The sequence below is a fragment of the Symphalangus syndactylus genome, chromosome 13, assembly GCF_028878055.3.
Source record: "Symphalangus syndactylus isolate Jambi chromosome 13, NHGRI_mSymSyn1-v2.1_pri, whole genome shotgun sequence".
NCBI lineage: Eukaryota > Metazoa > Chordata > Mammalia > Primates > Hylobatidae > Symphalangus > Symphalangus syndactylus.
In genome coordinates, this window is record NC_072435.2 from 101,637,366 (window position 1) to 101,661,354 (window position 23,989).

At 44.1% G+C, this 23,989-nt stretch overlaps 1 protein-coding gene across 2 annotated transcripts in view; it reads right to left on the reverse strand.

The window, feature by feature from the left end:
* Positions 1-3,638: 3,638 nt before the first annotated feature.
* The window catches only part of NUAK1 (NUAK family kinase 1), a 75,638-nt gene continuing 55,287 nt past the window's right edge, over positions 3,639-23,989 (reverse strand). For both annotated transcript variants that reach the window (XM_055236876.2, XM_055236877.1), the window contains 3 exons: positions 13,041-13,160; positions 11,075-11,207; positions 3,639-8,248 (listed from right to left, as the gene is read on the reverse strand). In XM_055236876.2, the coding sequence (XP_055092851.1) occupies positions 7,095-8,248; positions 11,075-11,207; positions 13,041-13,160 (1,407 nt within the window). In that variant the 3' untranslated portion in view covers positions 3,639-7,094. The remainder of the gene's footprint in view (positions 8,249-11,074; positions 11,208-13,040; positions 13,161-23,989) is intronic.

Here is a 23,989-nt window from a genome sequence, read left to right on the forward strand (position 1 = left end):
AATGATTCACACCACATCTAGGCCTGATCTTTAAAAGGTTCCAACTTCTGCTCTCTCCTTCATTTGCACAGCTAGAAATGAAGAACCTGAAGATGACAGAACCACAGAATAGAAGAAGCTCAGGTGTTTGAGCACCTGCTTGAAGGTGACATGAAAAGAGAACAGCCCTGTACTGGACTTAGTGGGAGTGAGAAATAGTTGTTTATTATATTGAGCCGTTGACATTTCAGGGTTTATTTGTTACTTCAGCATAACATAGTGTCTCCAGACTAATTCACAAAGAAACACTAGTACAGGGAGTGGATGGGGAACCAGCTGGTCAAGATACAATGGATATTCCCAGTCAGGTAGAGAAGCTCAGTGTAAATTTTTCATCAGGATGAAAATAACTCACGACTTTACAACAAAGTTGATTGCAAATTTCCCAGGCAACCCCCCACTGGAACCAGACAGTTGTGCCAGAAGGAGACAAGGCTTGTGACGTGAAAACCCTTTCGTCTGCACTTTCTGGTCTTCATATAGCAACACTGCTGTTCCACTTCCATACCCCAAACTTTGCATGATTCTGTAGATTAAAAACATCCTCTCCATAAATTTCAATAAATTGGCAGTGAATTTCTGCAGCGGAAACACATTCTTATTTAAAACTGCACATCATGGCATGTATATTTGTCTAGGAACCACCTGTCGAAGGAGGCAGCCATCTGTACACAAAGTCACAAATGATCACATTCAGTCCATGTTAGAATGTGGCCACACATGTTTAACAAAACATCACGTTCCCTGGATCATGGCTGTCCTGTGCCAATGGAACCAGAAACTAATCCTGTAAAGCTCTCATGTGAAGACCCCCGGGCCTTTGCAGATACTGTTCTTTCTGCCCAGAATGCTCACTTTACATATGGCTAGTCTTCGTCTTCAGATCTCTGCCCAAAAGTCACCTCTTTAGAGATGCCTTCCCTGAATGCTCTTTCTGCAGGAGGTAGCTCCCACCCTTACTTCTCTATCTCTGCACCATATCCATTTCTTCCACAGAACTTACTATATGTAATTGTGGGGGGTGTATATGTAACTTCTTTCACTAGACCCAAGTAACTGGGAAACTCCCCAACCTCTAGAATTCCAAGTGTATGGCTGATAAAGCCCTTGTAGTGTTTAAGCCAATTTCAGCTGAATTTTCTGATATTATAGCTGATTTTACATCTAAAATCTTCCTAACAAATACATCTGCTCTCTAATGTATTACTATTGTTGTCTTTCCTGAGATTATCTGTATAAATTAAAAATCCACTATGTGCCAGGCACTGCATTAGGTACTTTATTTCATTTAATCTTCACGATAACTCTGAAAATTAGCGATTATTTAATGCTGTTATATGGGTGAGGGAATTGAAGCCCAAAAAGCGTAACTAACATCGTTGGCTCTGCATTCCTTCCTTTGGGGAGCTGTCCTCCCACATTCTGTGTGATTCCATGTCATTCAAATATACCACAAGGTGCATACATGATCCAGGCTGGCCAATCAGAGCACTTCTCCACCCAGACTCTGTGATGGGCCAGAAGGAGACACATGATCTAAACAAAGGCAATCACAGTCCTTCCTTGTTACGTAAATGCTAGGACATTAAGAACCTCTCTGGTTCGAGGATCACACTCTAAAATAACTTCATAACCCTGCTTTGGCCAGGAGCTATCTTGCTGCCATGTGGAGAGGGCCTGCCTAAGAATAAAGCCTCACCCAGGGAGAGTGAGTGAAAAAGAGGCCAATGAGATCCCTTGAACTCCTGGATCCTACTGTGCCTGAGACACACACTTGGGCTTCTCAGTTCCATGAAGCAGTAGATTAATCATTACTTAACATGGTCTGAGTGGATTTCTGCCATTTGCTACTGAATAAAGATGGAGCGGGCATTATGTAGAAGTTAAATACATGTTAGTTCTCTCAGCTTTCCTCCTTAAAGTGACCACTGCCCATTAACCCCACAATAGTTGACAACATGTCAATTGCTGCCACTACAGGCACCCCTATTTTTTCACTACCCTTACTATGTCACATTTGGTCCAGCCTCTAGGCCACGCACAGGCTATTCTTTCTGCCTGGATACAGAATTATGTCTTTTCCAAGGGCCACACTTCTAAGCAAATGCACTTCACAAATGACCTACAGCCCCTCTAACTGCAACTTACTGCCCATTTGCTAGCGGTGGCAGGGGCTGTAGCAAGAATTAAAAGCCCACAGGCCTTTAAATGTCCTACTTTAAGTCAGTGAATATTGCCCTGCACAGAAAGAACTATTGTTTCTCATTCATATTGAGTTTTATACTTAAGGTAACTTCACAGAATTTCTCTCATTCCTTCTTTTTCGTAGCCGTGTTAGAGTTGGATAAGAGAGCAATTAATGTACCCATTAGACAGCTGAGAAAGCTGAGTTCCAAAAAGGTGTAGCAACTTAATTGCAATTATCAAGTCCAGACTGAACTTGGAATTCTTCCCACCTCAGCCCAACATGAGAGGCACCAACATGTTCTAATTTGGCAAGCCACAATTATAAGCATCCATTCCCCAACCTCCTACTTTACCGAGCACCTGGTCAATTTGGACAACTAAGCCCTATCAGATTAGGTTGCCAGATAGTATACAGTATGCCTAGCTCAATTTGAAATTTCAAATTTTTTTTTTTAGTATAAGCATGACCCAAATATTGTCTGGAACACACTTATATTGAAAAATTATTCATAGTATATGTGAAGTTCAAATGTAACTAGGCATTCTACAGTTTTATTTGCTAAATGTGACAGTGCTACATCAGATGTTCTTCCTGTAAACTAGAAAAGCGGTGCAAGTTGTAATTTCTTTGGAAAGTCATACTTTTCTGGCATGGATCCTGTAACACTACTATTCTGTGCATAGCATCACTCTCTAATGTTTGATACTAGGGTAGGGTTTGATGTCACTTGATATTATGGCCAGGATCCAGGAACTCTTCAATCTTGCTCTATGATGCACCTCTCCTTCCAAGAGCTTTCTGGAGGGTCTATTCATACAAGAAACAGTGGCAAAATGGGACTCAAGATACTGTCATTCTAGGCAGAGCCGTGAGTGGCCTTCCCCATTAGGAAATCATGACCCACTGATTTTGGACTCAGATTAATCCCAATCAGATTAGCAACTTCCTGCCCTTGGGATAGAGGGGAGTGCCTAGGGAAAGGGCAGGCACAGGAAACTGCAATGTGGGGAAAGAGCGTGGCTGAGTGTTAGCCTTTGATGACGTCTCCAGTTCAGAACTAAGGAACCTGGTGAGTAGTCTCTTTTGGAAACCAAGACCGAGAACATGTAAATTTGGAAGCTACGGGATAAGCCAAGGTAGGTTCCACAATCAGGGAGAGGAAAGCCAGGCTATGAAAGGAGAAGAAAGCTGATATGCAAAGAGAAGCAGAAAAGAGGGTATACTGTCCTCTTCAATCCACCACTCCAATTCTTAATTCCAGCTGCACTGCAAGCTGCATTTCCTCTTCTGAGAACTTCGAATAAATTCCTTTTGTGCTTAAGCTCATTTGGGTAGGTCTCTGTTAACTTACATTGATTCTGTCACTTATTTGACTCAGAAAAACCACCAAATAAAGAAGCAAGGTCTCTGGTTCAGTTCATTGCAATTTATTTAATTTAAAAATAAAAACAGAAACAAAAACCAAAATGAAACAAAAATCAGTTTCCAACGAAAATACAAACACTTTGGGTGGTTATCCAGCTTGTTTTTCCCCTGTAGGCTGTTCTGGGCTCAAACCAATCAAATGAGTGAAAACCAATTTTGACAGGAGCCATAAAGCATGTTGCACCAATTAAATTACACCAATATATTATTATAATACCTTTGAAATGCCTTTCAGACCAATAAATAAAAAAGACAAATTCAAATAAAAAAGTCAACTTTTTATTACCAAAAAAAAAAAAAAATAGAAATTAAATAAAAGTCACAACATGGATTTTTTTTTTTTTAATGTGCAGTCAAGTTTCTCTCTTTTTTTCTTCTAGGAATGATACCATGCCAGTAAATCCCTACAGAACATTTCCAGTTTGGCAACAAGCAGTTAGTCGATCATTCACATTTGTACTCAAGACAGCAGGCCTGGGCAAAACTCACCTGAATTTCACCCTGAAAAGTGCTCCCCATCATCTGAAGAAGCAGCACCTGGTAACAGGGATGGCAATTCAGAGGGTACTTAGCATTTTCATTTCACCTGGGGTCTTGAAGCACTTCCTGAAAACTGATTGTGCCTTGAAATTTACCTGTAAAAAGAAATGTAATTCTACCCCTTTGGCAGATGTGTAAACTAAGACGGTGCAAGGCCCACAGAAGCAAGGAGAGGACCAGGAAAACTGACAGTGAATCTCCTGCTTTGTCGATCAGGTCCTAAAAGTGTCTCTCACTTGTAATTCCACAGAAGCGAATAAAGCATAACTTCTTTGACTGGGATTGGCTGGTAGGGATGACAGGACTTAATGATGAAGCAGGGAGCTGCTTTAATGGCTTTTCCCTCTATTGCAAGTTTTTCCTTGAAAGGACAGTCAACATCACACCTAGAATCAGAGGATGTTGGCAGAGTGTCAGAGCTAAGCACGGCTTCAGGCACCAGCTAATTCATCCCTCCAGCCCTCACTGGAAGGAAAACTTAATCCCATAATGCAGATGCCTAAGGCCACCTATGACTTAACTCAGTCTCTGCCTCTGAGTGGAGGACTTTCTCTGCCACAGTCCACTGGCTGAGTTTCCTGACAAAAGAGAACACATGTTTGGGGGGAGGAAGAAGGGAGTAGACTGACTTTCCTCAATAGTGTCATTTTTACTTAAAGGCTAGAACGATGGAAACTACTAAACAGGCTCAATCACTTGGCAAAAGGAAGAAACACATCAACCAGTAGGTAGGAGCTAGATCTAAGTCATACTGACAGCTACGGACACGGCCAGCTGCCATGTGCAAGGGGCCAGCAGGGCAGCAGCATAGGCTGTTCAGAAAAGACTGCATGAAATGAGGCAGGAAGTAGGGAGCTCAGAGTTGCAGGTTGCCCTCCATGCACCCACATCCCCACCCCCCCCACACACACAATTTGCTATCTACAGATTTTTTTTTTTCCCTTTTAACCTCTATTAGAGTTCAGGAAGGAGGTGGAATTGAATGAAAGGAAACTGAGCAGCTTCCCATAACACACTGCTCAGCTCAACCTGAAGGAATGCATAAGCCAAAACACCAGAGCCGGTGGCAAGGGGAGAAACCAAACTGTCTCCTTAAGGAAAGGGCAATTCCATTCTAATGCACTTTCTTAGCACTGTAAGGTTAATTTTTTTTCATCTCCCTAGAACTATTGTTTGTTGGTTTTTCCAAAGATGTTCCCAAGACCAGTCCTCCTTTCTATCTACATGGCTACCAGTGGTGGCCATCTTGAAATGAGTTCAATTTGCCTTGGCCAGCAGAATCTGAAGTCATCCCAAAGAGACCAGGAAGTCCAAACCTAGTATCCTGAAGGTGTCCCATGGTTGGAGTGGCATCTTGTCATTGTGATCTGGGTGTTTAGAAATTACATATCTAGTGTGTGTATTTTTTTGTTTTTTTTGTTTTTTTTTTTTACTTTTTAAGAGTCCTGCTGCACCTCTTTTCTGCCTCCCCCAGAACCATCTGGGTGACATCTAAGGAAATGTTCCCTCTCTTACATGCTTCCTCCCAACCCCCTGCACTCTTTCAACACCTTATTCGTTTAAATGAATGAAACTTTCTTTTCCCCCAAAGCCCAGGAGTTCATGTCAAAGTTTAAAACCATGACACAGAATACTTAGATTTTGGGGAAAAAAGCACCATCTACCTGATTTTCCTTTCCTCATCCCAATATCACATCTATGTGCTAACTCCCTAGAAGCAAACTTGTCTACCTCTGAGGATGCTACACTCAGTAGTTGGGGAAACCATTTGTCACTGGTGAACAGAGCCAATGGTTGAGCCAGGTAATCCTCTGGAGAATATGGACAGTATCACATCCAACTCAAAGCATCCATGCAGGTGAGAACCCAAGAGGCAGCATTCCAGTTAATATTGAGAAAGAAAGTGACAAGTTGCCTCTTGTTGGTGCGCATCAACTTCCATTCATCTGCGCAAAGATCACAGACCATCTTGTGTCCTGTCATATATAATAGTTTTGACCTCTGACACCATCATCTTTCTTCCTGTCCACCCTCAAGAACTTGTGCTGTAGAGCAAGGCAGACATCACGAAAGAGGAGGTGAACAGCAAGGAGCTAAATCACCATGAGCTGACTCTATGTCCTTAGCAGAGTTCAGAGCATTCTCTCTCTGACCAAGGCCCTGTCTTTCCTCAAAGTTGAGTAGCAAATTAACAAATGCCTCACCAGTGGCATGAAAGAGTTAACACAGATCCCACAGGATGACTAAACCCAATTCCCAGGGCCTAGCCAGATCAAAGATGACAACTACATAGCATTAGTGCTACTGCTTCCCCTTCCCTTTCCCGTGGTAGCCATTACTAGTCAATCACAGCACTCCTTCCCCGTGATGTGGGCCACTTACACCAGCACAACTGGCAGCCACTATTAATTGATCATCAACTCAAACTCAAGTTGCTGAAATCTACTTGCCAGCTCCATGCAGCCAGACCTAGCTTGCTAATGCAAGGATAAAAGGGGCAAGTTCTTTGGGCTCACCCAAGGCAAACAGGCCAAGTGTCTCCTGCCCCTCCTCCAGAAGCATTCGGATGACTTCTAAGGAAATGCTCCTTCCCCATACGCTTCCTCTCCACCCACTGAGTGCCAGTCAACACCACCTCCCCTGGACAGCTGGTCCGCTAGGAGGTGCCATAAAGCAAATGCCAAATAGGGCCCAAATTCTGACTGACAATTGGCAGAACTGGCAGAAGTGCCCACTCTCCCTTTTAGGTGTTGGCTCAAGGCTGCAAACTTGGCCAAGTGAGACAGTGCCAATCCTTTTTCAGTCTGTTGTCATGGCCAGCAAAGAAGTAACCAGCCTGTGAGTTCAAGTCTTGCTCCCCTTCCTCCCTCGTACCCCTGCCCGCCCCCAGCACCCTGGAGTGCTAGTTAAGCTTGCTGCAGATCTCCAGCGCTTGCTTGTAGACCTGAGTCACATCATCCATGTCTGTGAGGAGGGAGAAGCTGCTGTCTGCCAGCCGGTTCCGGTACCGCTTCAGGTACTGGGGCCGGGGTCGGTTCTGGAGCCCCTCAAAGTCCTGGATCTGGAGGAAGTTTTCTGCAGAGACACAGCTGCGGATGCGCTGGCGGGCAGGGCGATTCTCCTGTAAATCCAGCAAGTCGAAAGAGTCGCTGGACAGCACGCTGTCATCGCTGATGACACTGGAAGGACGGCTGTAGCTCCGGGAGAGGCCCTCGGCAGGGACACCAGGCTCTGACAGGGATTCCAGTGTGGGCATTTCAGGGCTAACCAGGGCCGGGTCCATGGTGCCCCCTGAGTATTTGCTGCTGTGTTTCAAGATGCCCTTCCTCCGGCAGGAGAGGCTGTGGGAGGTCACCCTAGCTGGGTCCGGGGGGCTGGGGGAGGGGATGCTGCTGCTCATCACATCATTACTGTCCAATAGCTCTGAAGACTCACTGCGCTCTGGGGAAGAGTAGTAACCTGATTCTCTCTGCTGGGTCTTTTTCAAGATGCCTTTCTTGGGCATCGTGGCCGACTGCTTGGGGCTGAGTTTTCCTGGCACCTCTGCCTCTGGTGAGCTTGGGAGGAGCACACCAGTCCTGCACAAGTCCTGTTCCATCTTGAAAGTAGAGGGTAAGGCAGGACCAACTACACCTTCAATGAAGCCAGTGCTGTGAGAGCGATGCTCGCTGTTGCTTCGCTTCTTCAGGATCCCCTTGGGCCTCTTAGAACTCAACTTGGATGGGCTTTCAGGCACTGAGTCCTGACCAGATTGAGCAAAGTCATTCTCTTTCTTGGATTTCTTCAGTGACCGCTGCCGCTCTAGCATGACCTCAGAGGTCGTGGGTTTGGCCAGGCCCTTCATTTTGGCTTCAGTGTCAGTCTGCAGCCCTGTGGAACGGTGGTGCCAGTCAATGATCCGAGCCAGGAGTGGGGACTCAGAGTCATGGAGGGCATCGCAGTCACACACGCTGCTCTTATAGCCCCAGTTCACCCACCAGTGGTTGGCAATGTCCTCAATAGTGGCCCGGCGATCGGGGTTCACCATCAGCATCCACCGTATGAGTCCTCGAGCATCTAAGGGACAAGGGACAAAAAGAATCGGGCATTATGTGGGAGCTTCTGGCTTTGCGATAGTGGGACCCTCCAGGAGTGATGAAAGACACACACTCCCTCTAGGAAAAATCCATCTGGAGACCTGGTCCAGCCACATTATGGAGCAGGAAGCCCCAGCCTTTCAGACCATCCATCAAAAGCATAATCAAGACTTGGAACCACAGGCCGGGGTGCCATCGCATCATGGCATGTTTTCCCTGTAAGTGAGGAAACGTCATAGAACTACTAAGCTTTTCATCATCTTGAATCTTTAGAAAATGTGGAAGGTCAGGTAACCAAGAAAAAATCCAGACTTGACCCTGAGAGGTGCCCCACCATTCCTTTGGCGAATATCATTTTACCAGAGGAAAAACAGGTGTAGATGACCGTGGCTTTCTTTATTCCTCCAAAGGTGGGCTTGTATAAACACACAGCACCTGCAGTCACTGGGAAAGCATGCCAGAGGCAGAACATGGAGTGTGGCTCAGAGGCACTTACCTGACACACCTGGGCAGTAAGCATGGCCGTCTCCAAAGCTGGCCTCGCCCCAAGGTCCTGGCCAGGTTCTGAGACCAACACTCAGTGAGCTTGCCTTCTTTCCCTCTCTGACATAAGCCATCTTCTACTGAGCTGTCAGATCAGAGAAGTGATCTATATCTGCTTCCCATTCACAGCCTGTCTGAAAATTCTACTTGCAAATTTCTGCTGCCAGAGAATTACGGAAAACCCCTAAAGGGATGCTGAGAAGGCCACAGGAACCAACTGACTCTCAAAGCTTATAAACTGACTTTTAGGTTCAAACTGTGTTCCCCCAATTGGGGTGAATTATATTCTTGGAAGCTGCCACCTCCCCTCAGCTGCCTGTGTAGGCGAATGAGAAGCTGGCAAAGGCCTGGTAATAGGGACTGGGGCAAGAAACACCCCTGAAAAGTACAAGATGATCATCCTAGGTCATTCAATAAATATTTCTTGAACGCCTACAATGTGCCAGGAACCGCATTGGCATCAGTTAGCTGGTGAGGCAAAGAAAACCACTTTAGAGGTCACTCTGAATTTCTCCAAAAAGAACAGGCTGGCTTGTTGAATAAATTATATATATAGAGAGAGATAATGCATATCTATATATATATATATATACATACAACAGTCTAGCCTCATTATCCATAGAGTCTGTATTTGCAAATTTGCCTACTTGCTAAAATTTATTGGTAACCTCAAAATCAATATTCACAGCTCTTTTGCAGTCATTTTTGCATATACACAGAGCAGCAAAAAATTTGAGTCACCCCAACACACATACATATTCACAGCTGAGGTCAAACAAGGCAACACTCTGCCTTCTTATTTCAGTTCTCATACTATTATACAAATTGTCCTTTTCTCAGTCTATTTAGTGCTGTATTTCTCACATTTTTTGGAATTTTTATTGGTGATTCCTCTTTTTAAATGCCCCCCCAAAACAGTGCTGAAGCACTGTTCAGTGTTCCTAAGCTCAAGAAGGCTGTGATGTGCCTTATGGAGAAGCTAAGTGTGTTAGATCAGTTTTGTTCAGGCATGAGTTACAGTGCTGTTGGCTGTTGAGTTTGATGTTAATGAATTAATAATACAGATTAAATAAGGTGTCTTTAAACAGAGACACACATAAAACAAAGTTATATATCAATCAGTTAACAAAAATATTGTGAGCAGAGGCTCTCAGGAACCTAACCCTCTATTTCCCCTAGGAGCAATAGTTCAGTATTCACAAATTCAGTGTTTGTAGCAACTTTGTAAAACATAACTACTATGAATGGGAATCAACTGTGTATGTGTAGGTATACAGATAAACATATATATATATATATATATATGCATGTGTATAGTATGTATATAAATGAAGTGCTAATGTTAACTTTATTTGTTAACAAAAATGACCAATGATGGCCAGCTGTACACACTCTCTATACACGCATGATGTTCCCCATCAAGAGATGAAGCTCATGACCGTGGTTGTCTTGACCAATAGAACACAGCAGATGTGACACAATCTGGGTACAAGCATGGACATGGCACTGGCACTCCAGCCTGGGCAACAGAGCGAGACATTCTCTCAAGAAAAATTTTAAAAAAAGAAAGAAAGCTCGGCAACTTTTTATTCCTCCTTCTTAGAACCCCAAGCTGCCACTGTGGGGTGGCACCTCAGAGAGCACCAAGGAAGGTCCACTGTTCAGCCCCAGCAGCAGCCCTATCTGCCAGCTGCTTACAACTGTAGGAGAGGAAGGCCATAAGAGCACTTCCCAAACCACAGGGGTGAAAGAGATGATTTCATGGTTGTGTAAGCCACTGAGTTTGTTTTGTAGGGGCAGATGGGGTAGAGTCGTTATGCAGAAATCAATAATGAGACAGTACCCATGAGCCGTGTCCCATGCCAGTGGCACAGTAATGACAGAGCAGTGGCCACCCTCACAGTATTTACATTCTCAGGTGGGTGGTTTCTATGTCTACTCAGACTGGGAGAGACCTCATCTAATACCTTTTCCAAAGTATTTATGGTGGGAATCTGAATCCAAAGAGATTAAGTGACTTGCCCAGATCCACACAGCAAGCAAACAGGACTCCTAGAACGTGTGCTCTGAAAATTTCCTTTGGGAAGGTTTGGGGAAAGCAGCCTAATAAGCCAGCTTTGCCAAGGATGACACTTCTGGGAAGAAGGAAGAGGAAAACCCGGTGACTCCAGATAGACATACTAAAACAAAAGCAGAAAATCAGAGTTGGGTAAACAGATCTCTCTCCCCTCCACCTCTGACCCTCCCTCCACAGGGCACTCACCTGAGGGCTGCGTGGGCTCCCGGTACTCTCCGCTGCTGATCTGCCGAATGAGGTTTTTGTGATCGAAACCATCGAAGGGCATTGTTCCATAAACAAGAGTGTAAAGCAACACACCCAGGGCCCAGCTGTCCACCTAGAGCAGAGAGACAGCACATATAGGAGAGCTGGGAAACAGATCCCAAGATGCCTTCCAAACCATTAGCATCACAGCCCGTGAGCAGCCACCCCCAACACCCCCAGGAACTGACTTTAGCACCTGGAAGACAGGTTCCCAGTGCAGCCTGACACCTGACAGCAATGCAGTTGGGACCTGCTACAGGGCCTGACCTTTCCATTCTGAACAGAGGCCAGTGGTCCCAACTAGTAAAGAACTTTCTTAAACAGATTATCTTCTTTAATTCTCACTACAATTTTGTGAAGCAGTTAGGGCCAGGACTATTTTCAGCCCCATTTAACAGATGAGAATACTGAGGCAGGAAGAACCTAAATGGTTTCTCCAGAGACCCTGCCCCAGTGACAGAGGTAAAACTGGGATGTGGGGCTCTTCATTCCTAATCCAGGAATCAATTCCTTCCTGCACTTTCTTCAAATGAATCAGGAATTACAAACTGAAATCTTGTAAGAGCCAAGCAAACAACAGATATACACAAAGCAAGAAAGAATTGGGGTTATGACATAGAGTGTTGGGGATGGAGACACTGTACAGTACATTCACCCGTCTTAGGCAGACAGCCTCTCCTTAGCTAATTGCTGCCATGGAGTAATGTGGGCCCAGCACTGCTCGATTCTTTGGTTTTACAAGAGAAGTCAGAAACCAAATTTTTACATGAAATCTCCCAATTAATACATGTTTGTTCAATTTTTTTAATAAAAACTAAGGTGGCCAAATAAAGGAGTTTGCTGACCAGATCACAGACTGCCAGCCTGGAACCTCAAAAACAGGTCATCAAAGACCAAAATATTCATTATCTATGAGAAATTTAGTGTCGAGTTTCTACAAGTTTGTAAATTGAGTTCTAGGCTCCTCCCTCACATTCTTATTTTAGAAAGACTTTCTCTTCATTGCAGTTAATAGATGGTCTTGGCATCCTTCTCTTTAGCCTTCAGCCCTGCCCCCAAACACTCTCAAACACATAAATATTTGAAAGAAAACATTTCAACACACTGAGCAGCTGCTATTTAAAGGATACTGAGTGGATGAACTTCTCTGAAAAGAGAACCATCTTTCAAAAAGAGAATCATCACTCACAACTCACTCATTTTCAAAATAAAATTTCCACATACCCATATCTTACAGTGGCCCTTGAAAGCACTAGCATGTAAGGAAATGTATTTCTCATGAATTAGAAGATGTCATTAAAATGTATTTCCTTAGTCAGATATGCATGCTGCCAAAAATATATACAAAAAAGATATTTATTCCAGAGTGAGGCAATTTTTTGTTTGTTTGTTTTGTCTGTTTTGATATAATAGGGGAAAAAACTAAACGTTCACATCTAGACATTATTAAATAAATTTTGGTGTATTCATCGATAAAATGTCATTAAAATCATGTTTTTAATAATGAATTTGGAAATCGTCACAAGATAGTTTTGACGGTAAAGGGCAAGATATTCGTGTGTGTCACATACATATGTATATCTTGCCTTTTATTAACTTGATCTCAATTATTTTCAAAATGCAGAGATCTACACTGGGAAAAGTTTAAAAGTCACAGAAGTATTAAGTGATTATCTTTTCTAGGGGGATGGCGGGTACCTTTATTTTCTCTTTTAGGCTTTTCTGGGTTTCCCAAATTTCCTCCCAGGAGTATATATTACTGCTTTTATAATTGTACGAGGAAACGTTTTCCTTGCTTGCTTTTTTAGGCTCTGTTTTTTTAAGCATTTCTCGAATCCAGTTTTTGCCCTTCCTCCCTCTTCTCCCTCCCCTCCCCTGCCCTATACACATTGGGCAAGTTGCTCACCTCTGGCCCTCGGTAAGGTCTCCCATTGACAATCTCAGGAGATGCATAGAGTGGACTCCCACAAAACGTCTGTAAGAACTTATCCTTCTGGTACAGGTTGGAAAGCCCAAAGTCAGCAATCTACAAAGAGAAGCAAGACCCAGGGAGACTTGTTAGCATTCCAGATTATGTCTGTATTGGTTCAATTCACACCACACAGCACACAGAGTGGATGAAGGGCACCTGGGTGGGTCTGCTGGCTGGATCGCCATTTTCTCTCCAGCCCTGAGTCTTCATAAAGGACCACTCAGCCCAAGCAGGTCAGTGTTTCCTAGCTGCAGTCCTTGGCATCCATCACAAGTTCTACCAAATCTGCAGACTACAAGCTCTGTGACTTACTTAGAAATTACTCTTTAAATGGACGCTCTGTTTAAACTTTAATTTAGACTTGCTCTGAGAAATAACATTCACAAAATCACTGGCTTGATGTTTCTGATGAACATTAAAGTGTGTAACTATTAATTTAAGAATTCTCCCTCTGTGCTCTACCCAATTATACTGCATCTGCGGTGGTGTGCATATCACACTGCAGAAAAACCCTGACCTACGCAACTGGTGATACCACCTCTGTATCCACTCACACACTGATCGGAACTGTATTTTGCCTGTCTTGTGACTCAAGATGAAAAGGACTAATTGACTCACAGCATTGGGTTTTGAGTCATCATATTTCAGCCCCAACTCTGCTCCTATCTGTTACTTAATGACCTTGAGCCTCAGTTTACCCACGAGAAAATGGAAATCCATGATCCCTTTCCTGTTCTAGCTCACAGGATTATCATGAGAATAATAAGAAAAAGAAATCAATCGACATGAGACCTTGGCTGGGCGGATCATTTGAGGTCAAGAATTCCAAACCAGCCTGGCCAACATGGAGAAACCCTGTCTCTACTAAAAATACAAAAATTAGCCGGGCATGGTGGTGCGTGCCTGTAATCTCAGCTACTCAGGAGGCTGCAGCATGAGAATCACTTGAACCCGAGAGGCGGAGATTGCAGTGAGCCAAAATCACACCACTGCACTCCAGCCTGGGCGACAGAGCGAGGCTCAATCTCAAAAAAAAAAAAAAAAAGATGAGACCATGAGTGTAACAGTGCTTCATAACCTTCAAGTCTGATGCAAGTGTTGCACCTAGCCTTGTTTCCATTGTACTCCACACTCCTTGGAATCATTCTCTTCTCCTTTGGTTTCTTGAAGTGTTTTATGTGTTATCATTTATGACAGCACTTTTACATATATATGTATATGTACATATATGTACATATATACACATATACACATATATACATACATATACATATATATATTTGCTTTCCCTACCAGACTCTGAGTTTTCTGAGGCAGTTGGCAGGTTCCACATCCTCCCCTTATCTTTGTATCATCCACTGCTTAGCACCTGCCTACACCCAAGAAACACTTGTCACTGGAACAGGCATTATATTTTGAAAAGCACAAGATAATTAATATATAATGCAAAATAATATTAATAATAATAAACTTAGTTGCCACTTTTTGAACAACTTCCAATTATCAGGTACTGCTCCAAACACTTTACGTTCTTTAATCTAATCTTAACAAAAACCTGGTTTACACAGCAATGTGAATGCATTTCATGCCTAAAAAAGGTTAAAATAGTCAGTTTTATGTTATGTCCACTTTACCACAAATTTTTTGAAAAACTCATTTAACAGATGAGGAAATTGAGGTTTAAGGAGTTGAGGTTACTCATTTAAGGAGATGAGTAACTAATATGCAGCAATATAAACCCCCGTGTCTCTAAAGCTTCAAACCACAGTGCCACCCTGCCCCTGGGTCACCTGCATATTTCACTGCACTCTAAGTCAGCCTTGCAAGCTGAGCCCCTGTAGGTTTCCGTCATTCTCCAAGCTGATTTCCATTTGAGGCTTGGAAATGAGCTGCATGATTCGCATGCCCAGAGACAGCCCAGCCTGAATACCACTGAGGCTCTGTGGTGGTCACAGCCCCTAGAAGCAGCCTATTTTGTAAAAGTCATCCCTGAATGAATGGAATGTCATTGAAAGCAGCTGGTGTACAACCAGCCTCAGAAAATGCATTCTCCGGGCTCAGACTGCACTTCATTGCCCTGAATTCCATTTTCTTATCAAGGCCCCTGACTTGCTTGCAGGAAGTTGGTTGGAAGCTTTATGAAGTGTGCCCTGTCAATCAGAAGAGGCATGGAATGGCTACACACAGGAAAATGCATTCTCTTCCCTCCTGGCAGTGCCTGGGGCACCATATGAGCTTCCAAATACATGTGCATGTGAGAGGCACCCACTGCACATGCACACACTTATGCCAGGAGTTTTCACTCTGAGTCTGGGCAGCCTCGTTTGCTCTGTAGCTGTTCTGGAGAAGTGTGTTTATGTTATGGCCCACTCCTATCCTCGCAGACTGATGTTTATCAGCCTCTCCCAGTAAAACTGTCATTGCCACTGACACAAGATTAATAGAAATCTAGATTAGCCTGTGTTCTTGGCACTTCGATGGGAAAGCAGTATTAACACACACACACACACACACACACACACACAGACAGAGAGAGAGAAAGAGAGAGAGAGCGTTCTCAAATCTTGAGCCATTCAAACTTAGGCTTCAGCTCTAAGATTTAATGCCATATGGAACTTATATCAACTATTGATAAGAGGGGAAATGGCCACTGGTTATGAAACCTCTCTGAAGCTTCAGTTTTCTTATCTGTAAAATAGCGTTAGGAAGAGTGTCTATCCCTACTGTGTCATGGTGGAGATTAAATGACATAAAGTATGTAAAGTCCTTACAACAGTAATTGGCCCAGAGTTGGAGCTCAATATATATATTTGCTTTCCAACTTTAAATCCAGGGAGTTAATTACCTTCATTATACTAGAAGCAGAGTTTATCCCAATGCCAGGGACTCTTGACAGTGAAGAAATAGAGAAATTTTAGATGCCAAATAATAATGGAATTAAATAACTTTCAATAATAAAATGCAAAATTCATTCCTTTCTGGATTCACCTTCAGTTCTTTGGATTAAGTCAAGAAGAAGGTCTCAGTTGGACACTGGTGTGTCTTCAGTATCTCTTTAGTATTTACCAAAGAGAACAGGCCTCGGGCCTAGCGTGCAGCAGCAACCAACGTCAAGCTGGAACTTCATAATGCTATTTGGTTTCCATTATACTTAGTTTTGAGCTTATCTTCTATTCATGGTAAGTGATACTGGTTTTCCACTTAAGGTAATTATTTAGGGCTTCTTTTTCAAATAGACAGAACTTTAAAGAGTGACCTGAACTCAACAAAAATATTAAGTAAAATAGCAGTGAGGATACTGCGGAAAGGCAAAAACCCATGAAAAGGACGACAAACTGAAATTTGAGAAATATTGATTTTAAACACCATAAAACAAAAATAATCGCATCTCAGAATTACTTTGACCTGAAAGAGCCCCGAGAGATGTTAATCCTGCCCCCTCACTCTAAAAGTGAAGCAGCTGAAGGTTCCAGGGCATAAGAAGTTTTGCTGAAGGTTGCAAAGAACGGCAGCAAGTACATGAAGGAGCACATGGGTCTTCCCAAGCCGTACAGTTTCTCCAACGGAACATCAGCTGCAAATGGAGAGGATGACTTTCCAGCAAGGAGGCAACTGGGCTGCAGAATTTTGCTGACACACTAGCAGGCAAGCTTTGGAGAAAGGTACCTAGCTGGCATTTTTGCTTGATGTTTTGACTGCTCCCCTGCCCCGTACTGATTCAGAACCACCTTCTGCCCCTGCCCTGTGCTCTTCAGTTCAGCCTCAGTTCTCGAAAGAAGCCCTGGCACTCAAGGCTCGGGTCCTTAATATTTGGAGTTTTTATTGTTATCAAGCCTTTCCAGAGGTGTTCCCCACTGCATGAAAACTGGGGTTAGAAAGACAAATGAGGAAGTAATTATTCATTCACATTTCAAAAGGATTAACCTCACTACAACACGGATGAACCCTGAAGATGTTATGCTAAGTGAAATAAGCCAGACACAAAAGGACATACATGATTCCATCTACATGAGGTTCCTAGAGTAGTCGAATTCACAGAGATGGAAAATAGAATGGAGGTTGCCAGTGGCTGGGAGGAGGGGGAAAGGGGAGTTACTGTTCAGTGGGGACAGAGTTTCAGCTGGGGAAGGTGAAAACATTCTAGAGATGGATGATGGTAATGCTTACACAATATGAGTATACTTAATGCCACTGAACGGTGTACCTAAAACTGGTAAGTTTGATGTTACATATATTTTACCACCATAAAAGGATTAACTCCAGAACACTGTTTATAATGAGCTCATCTGGTGAAAACTGAAGTGTCACCTTGCTGACATTAACTGATAAGGAAAGGATGCTGATGGCAATGATAATAATTAGTGATGGTCTAACAGTCATCTGCAGTGTTTAAGAGGAAGTGTGGTGCACTCCACAGATCAGACATTTTGGGTCCAGGAGAACCTGGGGCTAACCGTGGCTTTGTCGTTGCTAGGTGATGGGTGGGACCTGTCAAATCACTCGAGTTCCTCATCTGCAAAATGGAACTCAGACTAGAACCCACCTCACATAGGTAAGAAGAGTAGAGAATACGTATGTAAAGCTCCTGGAATAGTCCTGGGACCAGCTGACGCTATAAATTACAGCCATTATGGTAAGGCTGATGGTTTGGCCGACTTAACAGTCGTTTGTTAGACCAGGCAAACAGGGAACCAAAAGCATTAAAGCCACTGCCCATTAAAGAGCCAGGAGATCTTATTACTCATTTATAATACAGGCATGTTCAGAGTGAGAAGCTGCATCACAGGATGGGAAAAGGAAAGGATTCAGGGTTTGAGTACTTGAGTTCAAATCTCAGCCTCACCTCTTAACCACCATCTAACCCAAGGCACTTTAGTTAATCCCACCCCACTCCAATCTGGCCCACGGACCAGCAGCATTAGCATCACCTGGGAACATTTCAGAGCCTGAGGAACTCAGGCCTTGCCCCAGATCCATTAAAACTGCATTTTCACAAGAGCCCCAGTGTATAATACGCACTTGCACATTAGCCATTCAGAGCCTGCATTTCTTCATCTGTAAAGTGGGGTTGATGATAATAATGTCACCTACCTGGAAGTGCTGGTATCAAACCAAATAAACTGCTTCATGGAAGTGCTTACACCATGCCTACCTAGCACACAGTAGGCCTTCAGTAAATGTTAGCTATGACTACTTTATTTAACCTCTCTGAGTCTCAGATTCCTTTGTTGGAAAATGGAATTGCAATACCGCCAATCACTTGGGGCGGTGAACATCAAAGCCAGATTAAACAAGAAAAGAATTAAAATAGGCCGGGTGTGGTGGCTCATGCCTGCAATCCCAGTGTTTTTCAAGGTTAAGGCAGGGGGACTGCTTGGGGCCAGGAGTTTAAGGCTGCTGTGAGCTACGATGGTGCCACTGCACTCCAGTCTATGCGACAGAGCAAGACCCTGTCTCTAAAAATAAAAGTAACAGTAGCAGCATTGCTATGTGCCAGACACGGTTCTGTGAGTGCTACATATATTGATGTAGTAAATTCTCACAACCACCCTATCTGGAAGATTGCAGATAGTGGAATTCTAAAATTATCCTTATTTTGCAGATAAGAAAACTGAGGCACAGGGTGGTGAAGTGGCTTGCCTGAGACATTGGTGAACAGCTGCCTTAGCTGTAAAGTGCTACATAAAGGGGAGTTATTGCTGTCAGGTGGCTGACGAGGAAATGCACTTTCTGCGTAACTCTTCGGGAAGACAGCAATTCCATCCAGGAAGGTACACTCCGTAACTCCTTTCCGGCCTTGGAGTTGATCACTGTGGCGTCACTCAAGACAGCCTCACTCCTGAGTTACCAGGAAGTGAAGGCAGGGAGTGGAACAAGGAGCAGAAGTGAGAGTGGGGTCGGCTTCTGTCTTCAGAGGATCTAAGCTCATGCTGCCTCTCTTAAAAGAAAAGAAATTCCCACCAGGAACAATGTGAGGAGGCTCTTAAAAGAGGGCGCGTCCAAGCAGCAGCTCCCATGGATGCTAATGAGCAGCCAGTGCCAGCTCACAGCACACAGCCCTGGCATCCCCGCATGGCTACTCTGGCCACCATGACTCAGCCTGGCCATCAGCCACCATTAGCACTTGGAGAGTCTCTCACAGGGATAGCTGTCTGCAAGCTTGCCTGCAGACAAGGTAAGGCTGACCAAAGCATGGACCAAACAGTGCCCTCATTTGATGTGCTCTTAGAGGTAGGGCAAATTTGGATAGTAAGAGTAGAGGGTAGAATTCATCAGGTGTCTGGTCTTTAGAGTCAAATAGCCATAGGTTTGTAGCCAGTCCCATCACTTATTAGCTGCAAGAGCTTCCTCGTCTGTAAAATGATGTAATCACACCCACCCCGGTGGAGACATTCTGAGGACCAAATGAAATAGGTGTGGAAGGTCTGGCATGGGGCTCTAGCTTCTAGCAGGGGCTCAGTAAGCATTACTTTCCTTTTCTAGTCGTCATGCTGTGTTCCTGTGCTTGCTGTTTCTTCCTCTTGAAAAGCCATCATCATGTTCCTTACTATCAAACTCCTACCCATCCCTCAAAACCCAGTTCAATCCCTCTTCCTCCATGAAAGCTTTCTGGTCCATCCAGCCAGACAGACCCACTGCTTCCTGCTCAGCACTTCCAGAATACATTACACAGGGCCATCTGGCCCTGCCAAGGGAGGAGGATCAGGGAAGGCTTCCTGGAAGAAGAGGCATTCAAGCAGAGACCCCAAAGAAGGAGCGGGCAAAAAGGAATGAGCAGAGCATTCCAGACAGTGTGAACCATGTGTGCCAAGGTCAAGAAGCCAGAGAGAGCTTGGTGGATGACAGGAATTCAAGTCCTATACCAGGGGCCTTCCCTGACCACTCTAGCTAAAACAGTAACTCTATTCTTCATTCTCATCCTGCATGGATTTTCTTCACTACCAGCCAATCACATTATGTGTTTATTTGTTTACTGCTGTGTCTCCAACTGGAATTTTAAGCTCACTAGAGCAGGTACCTTCTCTTCTTCACTGACTTCTGTATCCTCCTCATGGCTCATTATCACTGCTAGTTTAACAACTGCTAGATCCTGAGTTCCAAGACAGAAATTTGGCCATCTAGTTCACTGTTAAATCCCCAGCACAGGGCCAAGTACACAGTAGGACCTTAATGAATATTTCTGATCAAATAAATATTGCCCAGAAAAGATGTTCAATTCCTCAGTGAATAAATGCAGGAATGGATGAGCAAATGCAGGTATGCATGGATATATACACACAACACATGAATTGATTAATTCATGCATGAACACAGAGCTCTCCCATTCATATCATCAAAGCCCAGAGGCTGACTCTCAGCTGCCCCACTTGGTCTTGTTAAGCTTCAGAGGTTTCTATCTCATCTTGGCCCTGGCCATTCAAAGCTTCTTTTCTTATCCACAGCAGCTGCGTTTCCATTGTCATAAGGGGCAGCAGGCCATTTCCCCTATGCCCCTCTACTCTGAGCCCTGGGAGCTCACCAGATTCCCAGCCCTCTTGGAGGAGGTCAGCTGACCCTGGTGCCTGGACCTCTTCTCATTGTAAGACATTTTTACAGGAGCCTTCTATGGGAATTGTCAGCATTCCATTCTCCCAGAGAGTGGGCTGTGAATTTGGCCCGTTTTGTATTAATTGCAAATTAGTGCTGTTCTGGGTGTCTATTTTAGTAGACATGCTTCCAGAGTACGGAATGCAGCCCAAAGCAGCACATTGCTCTCATTCTTTCTGCTGACCGACTGTGTGAATATTTTTAGAAGCCACACCCTCTCGCAGTGGCCAGAGAAATAATTTCCAATGCCAGATGTGCTCTCTGCAAATCAACATCAGGCAGGGAAGGGGAGAGGAATGAGCTACATGGCTCTCCCCACCACTGCAGCGACATGTGACAAGTTTAAACCAGTAGCATTTATATAGGCTTCCTAGGCCAAAGTCCTCCACCCTTGAAACATGGAAAATGGATCCACATTTAGAGAGGCACCAGAGGGGGCTCCAACAGAGGACCTTGCTGCTCATGTCCCGCTGGTTGGTGGCTCTTGTGTCCGTGGTCCCCCAGGTCCAGACACGGATGGCAGGGGCTCTCTTGAGCACAGAGGCCAGCTTGTGGCCATGTGTCTGCCTGCCTTTGTCAGCAAGGGTCCTTTCTAAATATGTTTCAGCAAAATGCTGAGTCAGGAAGAGTTGAGAATATACCAGAAGACAAATCAAGACCAGCTGAATCACATTTTTTTAAAACCTTGCAAGTGGATGGGAGATGATGAAAAGATAATTTGCCTGGAAGTCAAACACATGAGTTCTAATCCTGGCTCGTCATTCCTTTATTCCAAAGTCAAACCATTTTGAAGTACCTACTGTGTGCCAAGCACTAGTCTACACTCTGGGGATGCAAAGACACAGTAATTTAGTCTAGACTGATGCACTGTGTGATCGTAGGCATTATTCTCTAGACTTTCTGGGTCTAATCATTAAAACAAGGGGTTGGAAAATGACCCCCAAAGTTCTTTAAAGATGTAGGGTTCTCAGATCTGAGTAAGGATTCCTTGAACAAAGAGGAAAGGAATTTAAAAGTGTTGATAATGGGAAGATCTGGTTTCTCTTTGGGACGTATGTGTGCATGCGCATCCGTGCTTTACCTTGGGAAATGCCAGGATTAGAAATTCTTAAGGAAAGGTATATGCCTAAGCCTTAATTGATAATACTGTTTTGTGTGTGTGCTGTTCCCCTCCATCATGCACAGGGACCCTAGGCTGAAGAACTTGGTGCAGGGGAACTGTCAGGCCCAACATCATTGCCCTTTTGCTTACACAAATGAAGCCATTCTCCTGGGCTCCTGCCTCACTGTTGCCCTGCACAATTGCTTTCAGAATTCTAATCATTCTGTTCCTCCATTAGGGAATTCTATGATTTCATAGAAAGCTATGTGTCTTATCACTTCCGGGAATACATCATGGGACCAAGAGGTCACACTGCACCATAGAACCCAACCCCTAGGCAAGAGGCTCACATTCCAGGCCTTGTAAAGACGACATTTAGTTTTGAGCTCTGGGGGCAGGTGGCAGGAAGAATCTGGAGAGGAAGTCAATAAGGTTGATGACACAAGCCCTTAGAAAAATGTGGCGGCCCTCAAACCAGGACCAATTTTTCAGCCATGGCCTGACCACCACTCCCCAGGACCTAGGTAGGCACCTTCAGAGCAGCTGACTTCCGGTTCAATTCCCTCTCCTGTGGCCAGCCACTTAAGAAGGCTCCCAGTATAGTAACAGTTAAGCATGAATTGCTTTGATTGTAGTATTGTCTAAAATCTTCACATTTATTATTGACTCCCCAGGACTGGGCACAGGGCATTGCACACAGTAACAGTTCAGAAAATACTCATTGAAAAAGAAATGAACAAATAAACAATAATCTGCAGAGACAGGAACCGGCATCCCTACTTGACAGATGAGGAAACTAAAGCCTAAGTCATCAAGAAACTTACCCCAAATCCTGCCATTACTAAGCGGCAGGGTTGCAATATCTAACTCCAAAGCCACTGCTTTTAACTTTGACTCATTTGGACATGAGTGCTTAGCAGTTTACAAAACTAAACACAGAGTGTCTCATTCACTACTCTAAGCAGGCCTATGAGTAGTACTGTTACCCCATTTTACAGTTGAGGAAACAGGGTTAAGTGGTTTTCCCAGTGTCAAGAAGCTAGTAAGCCATACAGCCCAGAATTTCCTAACTCTACAACCAGTGCTCCTTCTAGAATAATCCAACCACTTTGCCAGAAATAGACCCTGAGGTTCCACTTCCTATTCCCGTGGAGAACTACTTTGACCAACTATTTCCTGCTTATTCTATGGACTACATGTGACTACAGTCAACCACTCTGCAAGAGCAAGAGGTCACTGGGTCATGGCTTCCAGAGGCCTCTCAAAGGATGATGGTGACTAACAGTTGCCGCCATGATCTGTACAGAGAATCCCAACACCAAAGCAACTCCATCCTTCCAAGCAAGGAAACAAGTCTCATCATACGCTCCTCCACTGATAGCAGCGACAACAAAAAAATCATTCCCATGCTTTGTCCAGGGACCAGGGATAAGCCACTAACGTCACCAGCGGCCAATTGGAGGGCTCCTGCTGGTGCCGGGAGTACTAAGGCTGTTTCATAATGAAACCCATGCAGCGAGCTCCGTTTATTTTGAAACCGTATTTGCTTATTTTGTAGACGTGGTCAAAAGGACATTCAGAGGGCTCCCCGGGAGGCACTTGAACCCTGTGGGCCAGGAGAGCTTTCTCTAGCTCCAGCAGCAGCCAGCAATAATACTCTCCGTGCGAGTAAACTCCAGCACTTGCTATTTCCCAACAGCAAGCACCATCCCCATTTTGGTCAGCTTCCCAGGTCCACGGCTGGTTTCAGGGGTGGGAAGGTAGAGAGGGAGAAGTAGGAGACAGGGTGGAGCGTGACAAAGAAATATCCAGGAAAAGAGTTCCAGCTCTAAAATAATTTAGGATCCTGCTAGCAAATCAAGCAAAGCAACTTGAATTTGGGCTCGTGAAATCAGACAGACATGGGTTCAAATCCCAACTCCACTCTTTACCACTGCATTACCTTGGGCAAATTACTTAGTTGTTCTGTGCCTCAGTTTCCCTATCTGTGAAATTATGTAACTAACAGTACCTACCTTGTAGGGTTGTTGTAAAGATTGAACTCAAGTGATATCAGGCAAAAATATAAAATACATATGAAATATGTATTGGTTGCTGAAAGTATTGTTATGGTGATGATTTTAGACTATGAGCTTCCTGAGGAGAGACACTGTATCTTAGTCATCTCGTCTTACCCAGGGAGGAAGAACAATGC